Here is a 17,255-nt window from a genome sequence, read left to right on the forward strand (position 1 = left end):
GTCACTGGAATCAGGGTCTCTGGCTCTATATTATTTTGATCTCGGATTAGGTAGCAAAAACCTGGTGACTGGTGCCCTTTAAGGCTCCAATAGGGGCACACAAAGAGCCTGACTTACGGGCCACACAGATGCAATATGATTCAGAAATCCAGAATGTGGGTCATAAGTTGCTAGTGAAGAGCGGAGGATTAAATGTCAGGAGTAAAGCACCCAGCAGGAGAACTAACGGCACTGCTACTTACTGGATGCTTATTACTATTAGACCAATGCTGAACATTTTCCCAGCAGCTTTAATTTCTATATTAATGTTTTCCAGTTGGTTAATTTTGGCAGGAGAACTTCTTCCTGGAATGTCACCTGCAGTGTAAAGCACAGGGGAAATAGCGTATTCTTTATTATGCTCCCCTTGTATCTGTGTGGTGGCAGAAGTCTCTGTATGACACAGAACTATTGATCGGAGCGTTACTACTTGCTCTCTCATGGTGCTAATCACTATAATATTATTGTATAAGAGTTTCTGTTTGTTCCCAACAGGCCAAATTCACAGTAACAAAGTGTGACGAGCCAGGCACAGACAACTTCATCATAGAGTGCCAAGGAGTGGGCCTCCAGAATAAGAATGTCTGACCACCGTCCCAAGAGCACAGTGTAGCACAGCATGCAGTGACCAGAGCATGACACTAGAGGGCAGTGCGCATCCAGGGCTGTATTACTGTTCTTCCAGCTTTACCGTTTAAGAGGGTATCGGGCGATTGTGTCGGCATGAAACCGACTTTGCGTTAAAGGCATTTTCTGCTGCTTTGTTTTATTTAAGGTTTGGCCTAAATGTGCTGAGAAGAAAAAAGCAGCACATACTCCCCCGTGGAGGCCCTGCTGTTTCTCCGTCCCACAGCCGGGGTCTCCTTTACTTCTCTTCCAGACTAGTTCACACAACCACTGCAGCCAATTGTAGTAATACAATCATTGAGAGCACTGATCTGCTGCAGCAGCCACACACTGACTAGGTCAGAGGAGGAGAAGAGACTAGTGGGGGACCCGGCTAGGGAGACGGAGGAGTAACAAGAGATCCAGGGGTGAGTATGGGCTATTTATTTAGTTTTTCCTACTACAATCAGGCCACACGCTAAGACTCCTTCAGCATTGTGTTCTTGCCCACGTTCCGTGGTCTCTAAAAGGGCTTACCTTCAGACTCCCATAAATCTGGATTCATACGGGGCTATAGACTATAAAGGTGGTGACAAAGTAAAAGTGTGTTGTGTTGTGCATCATTTTCGAGCGTATACCTCTACAGGAGGCGGACACCCAGACTGCGCCCGAGCGTCCGCCCGAATCACGAGGGGTTCAGACCCGAGCCCCAGCAGGACCGCTGAACATGGTGGCGAGAACGCAATGTAAAAGCAGTAGTGCTGAGCGCACGTGCTCGTTACCCGAGTCTGCGCAGGGTGCTCGGTATGCATCGAGTATCGCGGGTGCTCGAGTGACGTGTTCAAGTCCACGGACAATCCCCACACGTTTTGTGGCTGTCTAACAGGCACAAAACATGCGGCTGTGGGGACTCGAACATGGCACCCGCGATACTCTGAGAATACCGAGCACCGAACTCTTGTGCTCATCACCAGTAAGGAACCTTTGTGGTTTCCCTTCTCTCCATACATGGCTGGTCTTGGGTGGTGCTTGTGAAAACAAACGCGTTTGCAATTTGCTTCTAATTATCATTGGCAGCTGTACTTGAACGATTACCTCTTCTTCTGTTTACATGTCGTTGCCAAAGCTCTTGTATGTACAAGCGCCATCCGAGAGTCCTCCTTTATGGAGAAGGGAATGGCCCTTTAAGAGATAGGGGTGGAAAATCCCTTTTAATATTTCACAGCTGCGTGACTGATCTGTGCCAGACCTCCGAATAAACAGGAGAAAGAATGTGATTGAACTCTTATTTAATTAGTAGATTGGATAATGAGAAAAAAAACCTGCTGCCGCACAGAGCCCTGTCTGAACGAGGCCTGTGCACCGCATCCATTCATTGTCTATGAGACTGCTGGAAATGGCCGGGAAACAAGCAGCTCTCTGCCGGTGTATGGTAGACCTAAAGCAAAGCTCAATGTTGGAAATGAATGACAGGAAGCATTGCAATTCAGATTTCTTTTGATTAATATAGGTGCTTCCACCTTGATTAGGCAACATCAGCTACGATCAAAGTTCAGCCGCAATCACTCAACGATATATAAAAAAACAACAACACATGCTTAGTACAATTATATCCGAAAAGATACAGAAGACCCAGTCTACATACAATTGTCCACAAGGGGGCAGCAGGGTAGAAATGAGCTGGTAAGGCTGTGTTCACACAACTGTTTTTGGTCCAGGCGCTGACAGCAATCAAACAGATGTTAATCAGTTGGGCTGATCAGATGACCGCCAGCCATCTGCGCTCCCGTGACGCATTTGTGAGGCAAGGATGGGTTCTCGTGACAGCGGCGGGGGGAGTCTCCTGCCATCGCCGCTGGCATTAATAGTAGACTGTGATTTTTGTTATATCCAGAAATACTGTGCAATTGCTGTATATAGTCCAAGCGTTTAGACAATAGCAGGTTTCAATCCCCTAAGGGCTAAAAATAAGTGAAAACTAAAGTTTTGTTTGTTTTTTTTTTTAAATATGAAAAGACATACAAACAAAAGTTTACATCGCCCACATTTTCTCACATTAAAATTTTATAAAAAAAAAAAATAGACCACTCAAGTAAAAGTTAGATCTCTCAAACATGAATAAACCTTATCGGTAAACTGCATAGCAAGAATAAAAAAATCACAATGACAGAATTTGCATTTTTTTTTTTCTGTTCAACCCAATATTACTTGTATTACTTTAAAAATAAAAAGCATGTTTGGTATTGCTGTAATCGTACTGACATGGAGAATTATATTGTCAGGTCATTTTTTACTGTATGATAAAAAGTTAAAAAAGAATTATTGTATAATTGAGCTTTTTTTTTCTGCTAGTTCACTGCACTTCGATTTTTTTTTTTTTTTTTTTTAAGTTTTTACCACTTTCCAGTACATCACACGATAAAGTGGATGGTGTCATTTTAAAGTACCACTAGTCGTGGAAAAAAAAACTATCCACTCATACGTTGATTTAAATGGGGGAAAAATTAAAAAAGAATCTGTAGAACCAGCCACGGGATGCGAGACGGTTCAAACTCTCACACTTGAATTGGGACCTTGTAATTATTCATTTCCCCTCTGGGGGGGGAGCTGCAACAAAATGACATCTTCCCCCAGAATACAGCTGATTACAGGGGACTCCAGCACGGAAGACACTGTCATCAGTAGATATTTTCTCATTGCTCAGCTTCCATTAAATCCCATAAAGTACAGAACAGATAGTCATTAATGGTGAACGCCAGAGCTCGTTCCTGGAGTCTGCCTAGGGTGCCAGAGTATGCACCAAGTAGTGCGGGTGCTCCAGTGACATGAGCACCAGAGCTCGTTCCTGGAGTCTGCCTAGGGTGCCTGTTATGAATGGGTTACCGAGGAGGAAAAAAACAACAAGCTAAGTCTCAGAAAACCAGAGAGGTTGGTAACTATGCAGATTGCAGATCCCTGATCTTAACCACACAACTAGCAGCAGTCGTGGAGCGTTCCTACGATGGTCCTAGACGCCTCATCACAACCGGAGAGCTACATAAGCCTAAAGCAGGAAAAGAGGAAAACTAAATGCCCCAGAGCAGACCCCAAAGGAAAGACAGCCCCCCACATGTATTGACGGTGAAAAAAGATGAAAACACAAACAAAGGCAGGAAAATAGGCTGAGCAAACGATGGGGCCCGACTAACTAGAAAGGAAAGTCACTGTCTGCAATCTGCCAAAAAACCCTACCAAAATAATGTCCAACACTTCTGATAGCAAAATTAACCCTGAAGTCACTAGACTTCTCCCACTATATCAGCACTCTGAAATATTCTGAAACAGAGCAAAAAGAGGCCAATCTAATAAGGGACAAAAAAGGCAAATTGGCAAATACAGATAAATAGGAGTGGAAGTTCAGCATAGCCCCAGCAGGGGCAGGCTGATCACACAAGAAACTGAATTGACCAACAAGCGCAAGTGTGAACATTAGCAAAAACAAACTTAACTTAAGAAGACTGGAAGAGAGCTGAAGTCCAAGACCTGAGAAGCAGACTGAATCACCAGCACCAGGATAGGGCGTCGGCTGTCTTATATCCAGTCTGATACTCCAGAGATCCAATCGTTATCCTCCTCATCACGTGGCAGATCACTACCACTTAAACCAACCTCACTACCTCTTGTCACCACCAGAGGGAGAACGGAAGGAGAACTCTCAACTGGTGGAGCAGAAAATGAGCTCATAACGGGTGCCGGAGTATGCACCGAGTAGTGCGGGTGCTCCAGTGACATGAGCATCAGAGCTCGTTCCTGGAGTCTGCCTAGGGTGCCGGAGTATGCACCGAGTAGTGCGGGTGCTCCAGTGACATGAGCATCAGAGCTCGTTCCTGGAGTCTGCCTAGGGTGCCGGAGTATGCACCGAGTAGTGCGGGTGCTCCAGTGACATGAGCATCAGAGCTCGTTCCTGGAGTCTGCCTAGGGTGCCGGAGTATGCACCGAGTAGTGCGGGTGCTCCAGTGACATGAGCATCAGAGCTCGTTCCTGGAGTCTGCCTAGGGTGCCGGAGTATGCACCAAGTAGTGCGGGTGCTCCAGTGACATGAGCACCAGCGCTCGTTCCTGGAGTCTGCCTAGGGTGCCAGAGTATGCACCGAGTAGTGTGGGTGCTCCAGTGACATGAGCACCAGAGCTTGTTCCTGGAGTCTGCCTAGGGTGCCGGAGTATGCACCGAGTAGTGCGGGTGCTCCAGTCACATGAGCACCAGAGCTCGCTCCTGGAGTCTGCCTAGGGTGCCGGAGTATGCTTCGAGTAGCGCGGGTGCTCCAGTCACATGTTTGAGTTCCAACACCCACGTTTTGCAGCTGTTAGACACAAAACATGCAAGGATTCCCCGTGTATGTCAGGCAATCCCTGCATGTTTTGACTGTCTAACAGGCGCAACACATGCGGGCGTTGGGACTCGAATACGTCACTCGAGCACCCGCGCTACTCGGTGCATACTCCAGCAGACTCGAGGAACGAGCACTTGCACTCATCACTAATAGTCACGTGTATGTGTCTCCACCTTGTGTCCCAGAAGTGGATCCCCCCCATAAGACATTTGTGGCATATCCTGGACTATCAGTATGCCATAACCGTCCCAGAGGGGAATACCTGTGTAACTGCAGCCTGTCGTCTGACAACCTGGAACAACTTATCTAGAGGGTGTTGGTGCTACATTGGGTGTCTAGTTGAAAAGTATATAGTTACGCAGTAGATAAAGCTATGTATGGTGGCTCGTATGTGATCTGGATGTAGCGTTGCTGTGAAATAGGAAGCTTAGCATGTTGCCGGATGCAGCCATGAGATGGCAGCCGACACTCGGCACCCGCGCTTCTTTTATCAGATTGATCCACGCTGCTGTTAGCTGTGGGATTAAAAGATTACTACAACGCTAATGCCAGTGTCCTAGGTTTCTCTGCTCTCACAGCGTCTGGTTACAAATGAATCTTTTTATGCATGAATTCTCCGAGCCGTGGCCGTTCCTTCACCCGGGACAAAAGGTCAAATGGACCACCCTCATCTGGTATCTAAATACCCCAGTACTGAATGGCTTTTTAGCACCTAGGGCTCCCCCTAGTTCCACCCCTGGGTACAGTGATGGTACACAGATGATTTCCTCTGTTCTATAAAGTGTTTTAGGAGTTGGATCCCATAAAGCAGATTGTTGGGGGGCTGACAGCGGCGGCATCCCCACATATTCCAAGACTAGGCTGGTTCCACTTTGTGTAGAACAGAGCTTTACATGTAATAAATACTAAAAATATAGACTTGTGTAGTTCTCATCACTGGCTCCGAAAATGCTTTCAGATTAAAGTTTACCCCTTCGGGATATCGGGACTGATTCATCATCTGCAATTTATTGAAGTCCCCTTATTTGCTGATATTTTTGCACCACATTTTACAAAATGGCGCACACGGTTCTTGAATTTGGTGTATAGAATCAAAAACTACACTTTATTTTTATCTTTAAGCATTTTTTGCAACTTTTGACCAAAAGTCTAAAACCCTTTTTAAGAAAAAAAAAAAAATAGTCTCAAATTTGTTTAAAAATGTGCAAAACTGAAAACTCCTCCAGAAACCTTACTACAGGGAGGGACGGGAGCGAGATGCGCCAAATTTATGCGACATTTTCTAAAAGTCGCATTGTGTAAATGTCTAAAAGAGCTGGATAAACAAAGTTTTTGGGGAGAAGGCAAAAAAAGACTTAAGAAAGACAACTTAAGTGGCAAAAAATGTATAGATAAAAAGTGGCAAATACTAAAACCGCTAAAAAAAGAATCAAATGACTCCAGAAACGTGGAGAAACAGCAATCAAGAATCTGGGCCTTATTGTGAAGGTATTAATTTGTCACCAGGTTTTTGACACCTAATCTGAGAGCAACATAATGTAGAGGCAGGGACCCTGATACCAACAATGTGTTACTTACTGGGCTGCTTGCTGTAGTTTTCATAAAAATCCTGTTTTGTCAGCAAGATACAAGTATTATCTCTAGATGACTACTTAGAGTCCAGCCACGCCTCCACCACTGATTGGCAGCTTTCTGGCTATGCATAATGCATACAGAAATCTTCCAATCAGTGATGTGGGCGGGGTTTTACCAAGCTCAGCATTCAGAGAACTGCTAGATCTGCAGCAGATAAAACTGTTTTTAATCAAAACTGCAGCACCCGGTAAAGTAAGTGACACATTGCAGCCCCTACATTACGCGGGGCTCAGATGGGGTAGCAAAAACCTGCTGACAGATTCCATTTAAAGATAGATTGAATGTTAGGGCTGAAGAACCATCACCCTCTATCTGTGGACACATTTCTATTTTGGGGGGATTGGAGAAAGAAATGAAGTTATGTTTGTGTTATTACTTTTTAGATGTTTTGCAGGGAATCTGCACTGAGTATCCTCATCGAGGCACGATAAAACGCAAGCGAGTTTCCAAAACAGAAGAGATCTGTGTGGATTTCAGGGCACGCTTCATCCATATTAATCCGCGCAGATTTACTTCCACCATGTGGAAAATTTCCACTCTATGTGGCATTGCTTAAAGGAGAAGGTGTCCAAATAGCACTGTGTGAAGTGAGGGAGAGTGCGGTAGAGCACGGATAACCGGCAAATATTTTTCAAAATTCAGAATAGAAATGAATTTGAGCTGATATGGATGAGAAATCCTGGTGCACGTGTGAGTTTGCTGCATTTCGGCTCCATGATGTCAGAGACAGTAATAAACATTCTGCAGGTTTGCTGACAAGTTCATTGCAATAAATTCTAAGTCGTCGCTTTTATGATGTGTGATATGTATTATAGGTGCTGGAAAAGTTGACGAGTTCTGACATATATAAGAGAAAGCCTGGCCGGAATCCGCTGTGTTCTCCACGTCAATGATACATTCTGTAGAGGCCGTCACCTGTATGTCATCCGCATGACTGGGACATCGCACCCACACACTGAAGCTGTGCACACCCTGCGTGAAACCATCTTCCGCTTCATAAATATTATTTCTGGAGTCCTTAATGCGCTGACACCCTTGTGATATTGGTTTGTTATTTGATGACTATGACTGCAGACAGGCACATGATATGTGTTTGTGGTCGATTGCCGAAGCAGAAAACAGCCTGAGAATTGTAGGGACTCCCAATCCCAAATACAGGTCCGGGGCGTTTTCCTGATACTCTGTCCCATGCATTGTAGTGGGACTTGCTGAAAATCCTCTAGATTCTGCCAAACTATTCTCAGTTATATACAGTGGCTTGCAAAAGTATTCACCCCCTTGGCATTTTCTTGGTTTTGCTACCTCACAACCTGGAATTTCACTGTTTTTTGTGAAGTTTGCATCAGTTCATTTAAAGGACATGTCTACAACTGAACATTTTGGTTTTCTTCTTATTGTGAAGAAAACTGCAAATATGACAACATAACTGAAAACTTCACTGTGCATAAATATTCACCTCCCTAAAGTCAGTACTTTGTAGAGCCTCCTTTTACAACAATTACAGCTGCAAGTAGCTTTGGTTAAGTCTCTATGAGCTTTCCACATCTTGCCACTGGGATTTTTGCCCATTCCTCAAGGCAAAACTGCTCCGGCTCCTTCAAATTAGATTCCTCTGGTGAACAGCAAGTCCGACCACAGATTCTCAATTGGATTAAGGTCTGGGTTTTGACTAGGCCACTCCCAAACATTTACATGTTTCCCCTTAAACTACTCAAGTGTTGCTTTTGCAGTATGCTTGGCTCATTGACTTGTTGCATAGTGAACCACCGTCCCTGTCTGAAATCACTGACAGACTGAAACAGGTTTTGCTCAAGAATATCCCTGTATTTTGTACCATCTATCTTCCCCTCGAGTCAGATCATTTTCACTGTACCTGCTGCTGGAAAACATCCCCACAAGATGATACTGCCACCACCCTGTTTCACTGTGGGGATGGTGTTCTTGGGGTTATGAGCTGTTGGTTTGGTGTCAGACATCGTGTTTAACTTGGTGGACAAAAAGTTCAATTTTGGTCTCATCTGACCACAGCACCTTCCTCCATACGTTTTGGGAGTGCTCCACATGTCTTTTGGCAAATGCAAAATTAGCCTTACAATTTTTTGTGCAAGTAAAGACTCTGGAGCTCCTTCAGGGTTACCTTTGGTCTCAGTGCTTCTTCTCTGATTAATTCCCTCCTTGCCCGGGCTGAGAGTTTTAAAGGTGGGTGGTCCTTTCTTGGCAGGTTTGTTGTGGTACCATGTTCTTTCCATTTGATGATAATGGATTTAATGGTGCTTGGAGGGATCATCAGAGATTGGGATATTTTTTGATAACCCAACCCTGACTTGTACTTTTCAACAACTTTGTCCTTGACTTGTTTGGAGATCTCCTTGGTCTACATGGTGTTGTTTGGTTAGTGGTACCTCTCGCTTGATGGTGTTGTAGCCTCTGTGGCCTTTCAGAAAAGGTCAAGTATTTATATACCTACAGACTATGTGACACTTAGGCTGGTTTCACACTAGCGTTTTATTGCGCAGCGCATCGTGCGCTATCAGGCGCACGCGCAATGTTCCACTATCTTTAACATGGTGGTCGTAGGGTCTTGCGATTGTGCGCGCTCATCAGCGTTCAGTGTGCGCTGCTCATTTTACAGGTGTGCTCCCAGACGTGCTGTAAGTTACATGTTGCATTTTTTTGTTCTGCCAACATCGTTAAAAAAATCACACGCGCACGGTGTGCGCCCAAAAATAGCATTACAGTCTATGGGGTCGCTGACGTGCGCTTGGATGCTTTCACGTCAGCGCTTTGTACGTCAGCGCTTTGAGTAAACAATGTCTAGACACTTGTCTAAACCTCCCCCTAAACAAGCAACATTGTTTGAGAATAGTCTAGATAAAAGAAGGTGTCTTCAGGGCCAGACCAATACTCTACAGACAGCCTTGAAGAGACAAGACAGCCTTCCAAGTGTGGATTCAAGCTTCAGAAGCCAAAATGTGAGTATTCTTCAACATAATTTCTGTGTCCTGTACAATTTTATATTGTACTAATGTATTTTTTGTTTAAATTTCAGCATGTCTTCTTCTGGATCGGTCTATTCGCCATCTCGGCAAGAACTGGCCCAAGCTGATCGTGAGGTGAAGATGTTGCTGCCTTTGGGTAAGTTTAGCTGCCTCTAGAAATGTGTTTTAATTTCATTTTTTCTTTACAGACATCGGACACGGCCAGTGAAGGTGAAGTGCGGGAGCAGTCTGAGCGGGAGTAGCGTAGTCAAGTCGTGGCGAGGACACGCAATGTTAGAATATAATCTGTCCTTTTTTTCTGTCTTTATTTTCATCTTCTTGCTTCTTCTCTGTTTCTTTTTCTATCTTTTTCATTCTCCAAAATTACAAACATTCTAATATTTTTTTTTTTCTAGGTTCCACAACGGGATGACGAAGATGTGTACATAGACAACGAGCACCTGATCCGCCTTGTTGAGGAGCATATCCCGTTGTGGGACAGCCGTGACCAGCAGTACAAAGACACAGTGGTGACCCGGCAGCTCTGGAATGAGGTGGCCGCAGTGATGATGGATGGCTGGGACAGCGCCTCTCCAACTTCAAAAAGGGCGTTCAGTAAGTATAAAGATGCTCTGTGATACTGCATTGATTTTTGGTCCTGATGGTGCTGGTGTGTTTGTGGCAAGATATATTCTTGCATCAAACACACCAATGCCTTGTGGAAAACAGTGATTGCTTTTTGTATTGAACTGCTGTCTTGAAGCTGCATTGATTTATGGTGAAGATGGTGCTGGTGTGTTTGTGGCAAGATATATTCTTGCATTAAACACACCAATGCCTTGTGGAAAACAGTGATTGCTATTTGTTTAGAACTGTTGTCTTGAAGCTGCATTGATTTATGGTCCTGATGGTGCTGGTGTGTTTGTGGCTATATATTTTCTTGCATCAAACACACCAATGCCTTGTGGAAAACAGTGATTGCTTTTTGCATTGAACTGCTGTTTGAAGCTGCATTGATTTATGGTCCTGATGGTGCTGGTGTGTTTGTGGCAAGATATATTCTTGCATCAAACACACCAATGCCTTGTGGAAAACAGTGATTGCTTTTTCAAATGCTGTCTTGATCCTGTTTTCACTCTTGCTCTGGATGATACTGTTGTTTTGGCTGCTACATATATTCTAGCAGGAAACATAAGTGTCCTCAGGATCAACAGTGACTGCATTGTGTATAGAATTTTTTTGTGCTGTAGCATTGACTGTTTGCAAAGTTCTATCAGGTGTGTGTGCTGATAATTATCTTCCCTTCAGTGCATTGTCTAATGTTGTTTGTTTTTTTTTCCCAACATTGAACAAAATCCGCACACGTTGGCGCTCGATGAAGGACCGCTTCAACACTGATGTTCGTGCTGAGGGACAGGTTCGCAGTGGTTCAGCGGCAAGGCGCAGAAGAAAGTACCGCTATTATCGCGAGTTGGCTTTCCTGAGACCGGTCCTTGCCAGCAGAGCGTAAGTTTTTTTTTTTTTTTATCACTATGTGCTTTTCTATTCCACAGCTTATGCTTCTTGTTAATGCATGATACTAATGTTTTTCCTGTCTTTCCACAGCACTTGGAGCAGCACCCTGCAACCTGTCCCGGGAGCAGTTCTTCATCGATCGACCTCGGACCCGTCCCAGCCATCCGACAGCCAGGAAGCATCTTGCAGGTCAGCAACACAGACAGCTGGTGACCAGGAAGCTGGTCCATCAGGTGTTCCCCTTTCCCAGGTCTCTGCCACTGGTTATGCGGGCACTACCCGCCAGCAGCAGAGGGCCTTGGACAGGCCTGTCATGCCCAAGTTCATGCACTTGTGCGAAGCCTTTCAGGCCAGCCTCAAGGCGCTGTCCGCCAGAATGGAAAGCAGTTTTTCCCTGATGGAACGTGGTTTTAACCACATGGAACACCGCTTCCAATCTGTTGACCAGCGCCTTGACCATCTGGAGGCCGACCTCAACAGACCAGCGCACCATTTTTTCAGTAAAATTGAGCAGGGCATGGCGGAACACCTTAGTCCTGAGCAACAGCTGAGTGTGTTACAGGCCTGCAACACTGCTTACTTGCAGGCTATGCAGCAGAATCGGTATGTGCAGCAGTCAGTGGTGTCATTTCCAACAGTTCCACCGCTGACTCGCTACACCTCCCTACCGACTTCTGCTGCATACCACAGCATGGCCACCTGCATTCCCAGCAAAGCCGGACACCACTACACCACCCCAAGTCTGTGTGCTGCTGGACACTCCTCCGCCACCACCACTATGTCAAGCACTGCTCCTGTATGGCGCACCGCCACAGCACCACCAGCTTGGCTTGGAGCCAAACCACCACAGAACCTTCTTGGGCCACCGACACCACCAGTCAACATCAAAAGAGCACCGCCAGCACTCCTCAGCAAAAGAGCACCGCCAGCACTCCTCATCCAAACAGCACCACCACCAATTCTCCTCCTCGTAGTCCCGCTAGAACTTCTGTTCAGATCCCAGGCAGGCAGTCTCCTTCTAGGAGCACGGACACGACAACATCTCCAAGGATCACCGCCACCGCCACTTCTTTAAGCACCAACCTAACTTTGTCCCCTTCTAGGAGCACCGCCACAGCCACTTCTAGGAGCACCGCCACCACAGAGCAGCAAATTGGTGACCCGCATTCCATCTTTTACAGGGCAACGCCACGGTCCACCATCACCAAGCGGTCGAGCAAAGTACGGCGGTCACGCGCTGCAAATCGGTCCAGGCAGGATACTCCTGCGCCAAAGAAAAAGACAAAAACTTTGTTCGTCCATCCACCCTCTCCTCCTAATGTGTCTCAACCTGCCTCCATGTCCATTCCAGAGCTCCCTTCCCCAGTGCTTTCGTCGCCCCTTCTCCTAGAACCCCTTCCTCAACCTCCAGTCGTTCCTCATCTCTCCACACCCCCAAAGTATCCCAATCTTCCCCCAAACGTCATTCCTAATAAAACTTTTTTTTTAATTTTAGTTTTTGTGAAAAAATAAATGTGCAATTGTGCTTTCAAAATATTTGGATTGGTTACTGTGTCAATCGCCGAGTACACACACTGCGCCGTACACTTAGCGTTTTTGCCACCAGATATCTCCATTACTGAGACATGTTTCTTGTGCCAGTCTTGGTGATATGTGTTGTCAACGAAACCAATCTACATGACTTGTCTTTTCCACAGCAATCTCTACATTCTTGTAATATTGCACAGAGTGGATCCAGCAGGGTTCCCCAACTCCAGTCCTCAAGGGACACCAACAGATCATGTTGTATGGAATCCTTTTTTATTTTGGCTCTTGTGAAGCAGTTATCAACGGAGTTATGGATTTCATTACAACATGATCTGTTGGTGGACCTTGAGGACTGGAGTTGGGGAACCCTGCTGGATCCAGTCTGTGCAATATTAAAAGGATGAAGAGACTGCTGTGGAAAAGACAAGTCAGAATTTGTCCTATACTCACACAAGAAACATCAGTAATGGAGAAATCTGGTGTATTGCACACACTGAATTGAGCAGAGTTCCCCAACTCCATTCTTCAAGGCCAACAAACAAATCATGTTTTAAGTAATTCCATTACTCTGGTGATAACAGTATCACCTGAGGGAAAAAAAAATACATCCTTGAAACATGATCTGTTGGTGGACATTTAGGAATAGATTTTGGAAACCCTGGAATAGAGGATGGTGTTGAGTGCAAGGCATATCTATTGTTACCTTGCATTTTTTGTACCGTCCTCATTTAACTATTATCGAAAACGCAAGGAACTATAGATATACCTTGTAATTAACCACATACTCATTACGTGTGTTGAAGAAACTGATTAATATTCAACACAGACTGTAGAGATTATAAAGGTAATACAACTTGTGTGCATGTATAGTTACTTAGGAGTATTAGTGAATTCATGATGCACAAAACACAGCATCATAAATTCACTGATACACCTGGCTAATTGCTAATGGTATTGGAAGTGTAAAAACAGAGAGTGCACTCAGTACAGGTATCAAAACAGTATTTTTTATTAACATACCAACAACAGGTATCAAAACAGTTTTTTTTATTAACATACCAACAAGACAATTTTTTTACACCGTTTGCTCTTGCCATTCCACCCGTCCTACATCTGAGTTGAAGTAGGCCGCAAATTGGTCCCTCATTTGGCCAACTTCAACGGATGACCTGAGAGGGTGCTGTGTAAATTCTGGCAAAGGATTAGGAGCAACATCATCAAGATCTAAGTTCGGGTGCTCTCGAGCAATTACAAAATTATGGAGAACAACACATGCCTTCACCACCTCATCCACTGTTTCCAGTTTCAGATTAATAGCTGTGCCAAGAATGCGCCATCTAGATACAAGTATACCAAAGCAACACTACTGTTCTCCTGGCCCTGGTCAGCCTGTAATTGAAAATTCTTTTGTTGTGGTCCAAGTCCCGGCTGGAGTAGGGCTTGATCAGGTTTTGGCACATCTGGAATGCTTCATCACCAACCATTACAAAGGGCTGTGGCGGAGCTTCGGTGTGGGGAAGAGGCCGTGGCATGGGGAAATTGAAGTTGTTGCCATACAACCTCCTGCCCATGTCCGAGTTCTTAAAAGCCTGGGAGTCATTCTCACGGCCCAATGCCCCAATGTCCACAGCACTAAACATACAGTCTGCATCCGCAATTGCCATCAGTACAGTAGAAAAGTACTTTTTATAGTTGTAGTACTCTGATCCAGTTCTTTTGGGCTTGATAATCCGGATGTGTTTTCCATCCACCGCTCCCAGTTAGGGAAATTGCAGACAGTCCAGAATCTTTCGGCGATTTCCAAGCACTTTTCAGCGGTGGGCAGGGGCATAAATTCTGGACAAAACGTTCCACAAAGCCTGGCAGGTGTCCGCTACAATTCCAGACAACGTGGAGATTCCAAGCCGGTACTGGAAGTGCAGTGAAGAGAGGGTCTCTCCAGTAGCCAGGAATCTGTGACACAAAGAAAAAAACAAAAATTAATATTTGTGTTTAGGGATTTTTGTACACACGTAAAAGTAAAAAAAAAAAAAAATTATATATCTGCAGCCTTTTGTTCAATACATGCCATAAAAAAATTACCGCGGCCTTTTGTTAACTACATGGCAGAACTACAGTATAATTCTGCCAGATTTGGAGGAGTACATGTCACAACAAAGAAAATTCTGCAGGCATTTGTTTTGCAAAACTACGTACCTTAATGTCACCAGGAGCCATTCCTCAGGAGTAATCGCACGCCGGAGCTGCGTGTCCTGTCTCCGGATGACTTCTTGTACCCGACCAAGCAAATAGTGAAAGGTTTCTTGGGTCATCCAGGTATAATCCGTGAATTTCTCCGGGTTTGCCTGTAGCTCACTGTATAGGGTGTGGTACGCTCCACGGCTCTCCCGAAGTTCAATAATGGGATGTATCCACAAACGCCTTCACTGCCTCTCTCCCTCTGTTCATGGCAACCAACTGCATAAGCCTGAGCCATCCTCATGTCCAGATCCAAGTCAAAGTAAAATCTCTTCCAGCGCAGATCCATGTTTCTCAAGTCAAATACAAACAAATGTGAAGAATTCAGCTGTAAACGGGCTATATAAAGAATTTCAATAAGACACGCCCACTGCTGTCCCATTGGTGGATTGTGTTGCTAGAATTTTTCAAGGATTTTTTCTCCTGTGAAATGCGACACCATTGCGCATAAAAAAATGCAAGTGCATGAAAAACGTTTACAAACGCATAAAAACGCTGCGATTTTTTTGTTATGCGCACAATAATGCTACAAAAAAGCAGTGTTTACAAGCGTTTGCATGCGCTTTTGATATGCGTTTCTTGTGCGATCGATACGCTGCGCAAAAAGGCGCAAGTGTGAAACTAGCCTTAGATTGCACACAGGTGGACTTCCTGTGGAAGTTCAGCCGTGGGACGGCGCTATACCCTTATTCCTCAGCACTGTTAAAAAGCGACACTGAGGAATAAGACCCCTTTAACGGCTGCCATTAAAAGGCATATCAGCGGTCGATTAGGTGTTAATAGACAAGCCATGAGACAAACTGAGGAGCATAGCAACCTGTTAAATCGTATTTAGGATATCCAAATAATGTTAATGTAATTGGTACAAGGATGTTGTAATTGTTTTTAAAACATTTTAAAGGGAGAAAAAAATGTATGTAAACAGCAAATTGGGGTAAGATGCGCTGCCAACAGAGTCGGGAACATCCAAGTATGGCTGGTTTTACACTTACCGCATTTTTTGTGGCCCGTTTTTGCCGGCCATATCGGCGCATTTTTTGTGGTGTACCGCAATAACGGGCTGCAAAAAATGTTTGCGGATTGCCGTTCCCCCCCCCCCCCAATACTATGGAAAACGTATTGGAGAAAAAAAAGGCGTTCCGCAAAACCAGAAGTGACAGCGCTCCCGCAAAAACAAACTTCCGGTTTGTTTTTGCGGCCCTATTGATTTAAATGGGCACCGTGTCCGTACGCCGTTAAAAATATCGAGCAAGCTCGATATTTTTTCACCGCCATATATACGGTCCTCACGGCGCACCATTGAAGTTTTGCGGGCCGATTTTGTGGCACCATAGAAAGCTATTGGGGCCACAAAATCAGCCCACAAAAATACGGTAAGTGTAAAACCACTCTGAAGTAAAGTGCTCTATCACCCCCCCACCCCCGCCATAGACTTTCACAGTGATTCATAACTTGTGCAGAGAAAATTGACCTCCTGTTTCTACATAGAGCTTAGATGGATTCAGCTCGTCAGTTTTTAATCTTGTGATGTCATAGACTTAATGGAAAACACAAGAATTAACTGGGTAGAAAAGGAAAATAAGCAATTGTGAGTACACAGTGCTGTATAATATGATGACTGCAATGTATTAAAGGGATTCTGTCACCTACTTTTGGCGGGCTATTTAAATGTGGTCTGTCCGGCCTCATGGGCGGTGTTTCCGATCTTTACTGCCTCCCCATCCTTGGCCGCCGTCCGCAGTTTTTTCATGAATAGGAGTAGGTGTCTTTTGTGCGTGCGCTAAGCATTCTTGACTGCGCATGCGCCGGTTAACTAAGCCCCGGAAGTATTTTGCTGTGTTCCGGGGCCTAGTTAACCGTTGAAAAGTATATCAAGTGGGCTCCATCATTAAATAGGTAAAGGAGAATAATAACATGGGATCACTAAATGCATGTAAACTGTACCAAAACAATAAGAAAAAGAGACATGCACATAACTAGGATCACCACAGCAAATAGCAAGAGAAATATCCAATTTTATTATGTACAAAAACCAGAAAGACAACACACAATTAAAAGCACTTAAAACATGCATTGAATCAGGACAAACATAATCCAGTCAATAGAAGACATTAAACAACCACTGGCCACAAATATATGTATGATGTGACAGCCATATACTCTGTAAACATGCTGCTAATGTAGCCTCACAGGATGCCAAATATTGTGCACACCTTGATAAGGAGAAATGGAAGCATTAATTATTATATACCCACAAAGGAATTAATCGTAATGGGTCCCAAACTCCTCTATCCCTCATATATAAAAAAAAGAGTTTTTTGTAAAAAAAACTCCCTGGTCTGGATAGA

The 17,255-nt window shown here is 44.6% G+C and overlaps 2 protein-coding genes across 4 annotated transcripts in view; both read left to right on the forward strand.

Moving 5' to 3' along the window:
• Positions 1-1,917, forward strand: part of RTCA (RNA 3'-terminal phosphate cyclase) — a 39,478-nt gene extending 37,561 nt beyond the window's left edge. The window contains exon 12 of the mRNA XM_073571652.1: positions 535-1,917. Within this exon, the coding sequence (XP_073427753.1) occupies positions 535-627 (93 nt within the window). The 3' untranslated portion in view covers positions 628-1,917. The remainder of the gene's footprint in view (positions 1-534) is intronic.
• Positions 1,918-6,089: 4,172 nt separating this feature from the next.
• Positions 6,090-12,676, forward strand: LOC141085966 (uncharacterized). 3 transcript variants are annotated; one of them, XM_073571651.1, is made up of 3 exons: positions 6,090-9,920; positions 10,044-11,133; positions 11,233-12,676. In XM_073571651.1, exons 2-3 carry the CDS (start codon positions 11,003-11,005, stop codon positions 12,215-12,217), a joined length of 1,116 nt encoding a protein of 371 aa, XP_073427752.1. In that variant the 5' UTR covers positions 6,090-9,920; positions 10,044-11,002; the 3' UTR covers positions 12,218-12,676. The 3 variants fall into 3 exon arrangements, with proteins under 3 accessions (XP_073427752.1, XP_073427750.1, XP_073427749.1); XM_073571649.1 differs by having other exon boundaries at positions 6,090-9,621; positions 9,699-11,133; XM_073571648.1 differs by having other exon boundaries at positions 6,090-11,133.
• The last annotated feature ends 4,579 nt before the right edge of the window (positions 12,677-17,255 follow it).

Source organism: Dendrobates tinctorius, unplaced genomic scaffold, assembly GCF_039654945.1.
Source record: "Dendrobates tinctorius isolate UK_male_01 unplaced genomic scaffold, ASM3965494v1 ptg000029l, whole genome shotgun sequence".
Taxonomy (NCBI): domain Eukaryota; kingdom Metazoa; phylum Chordata; class Amphibia; order Anura; family Dendrobatidae; genus Dendrobates; species Dendrobates tinctorius.

Coding starts and splice junctions, on each gene's coding strand:
- LOC141085966 (XM_073571648.1), top strand. CDS start 11,003: ATGAAGGACCGCTTCAACACTGATGTTCGTGCTGAGGGACAGGTTCGC. Junction 11,134..11,232: donor CCGGTCCTTGCCAGCAGAGC/GTAAGTTTTTTT, acceptor GTCTTTCCACAG/CACTTGGAGCAGCACCCTGC.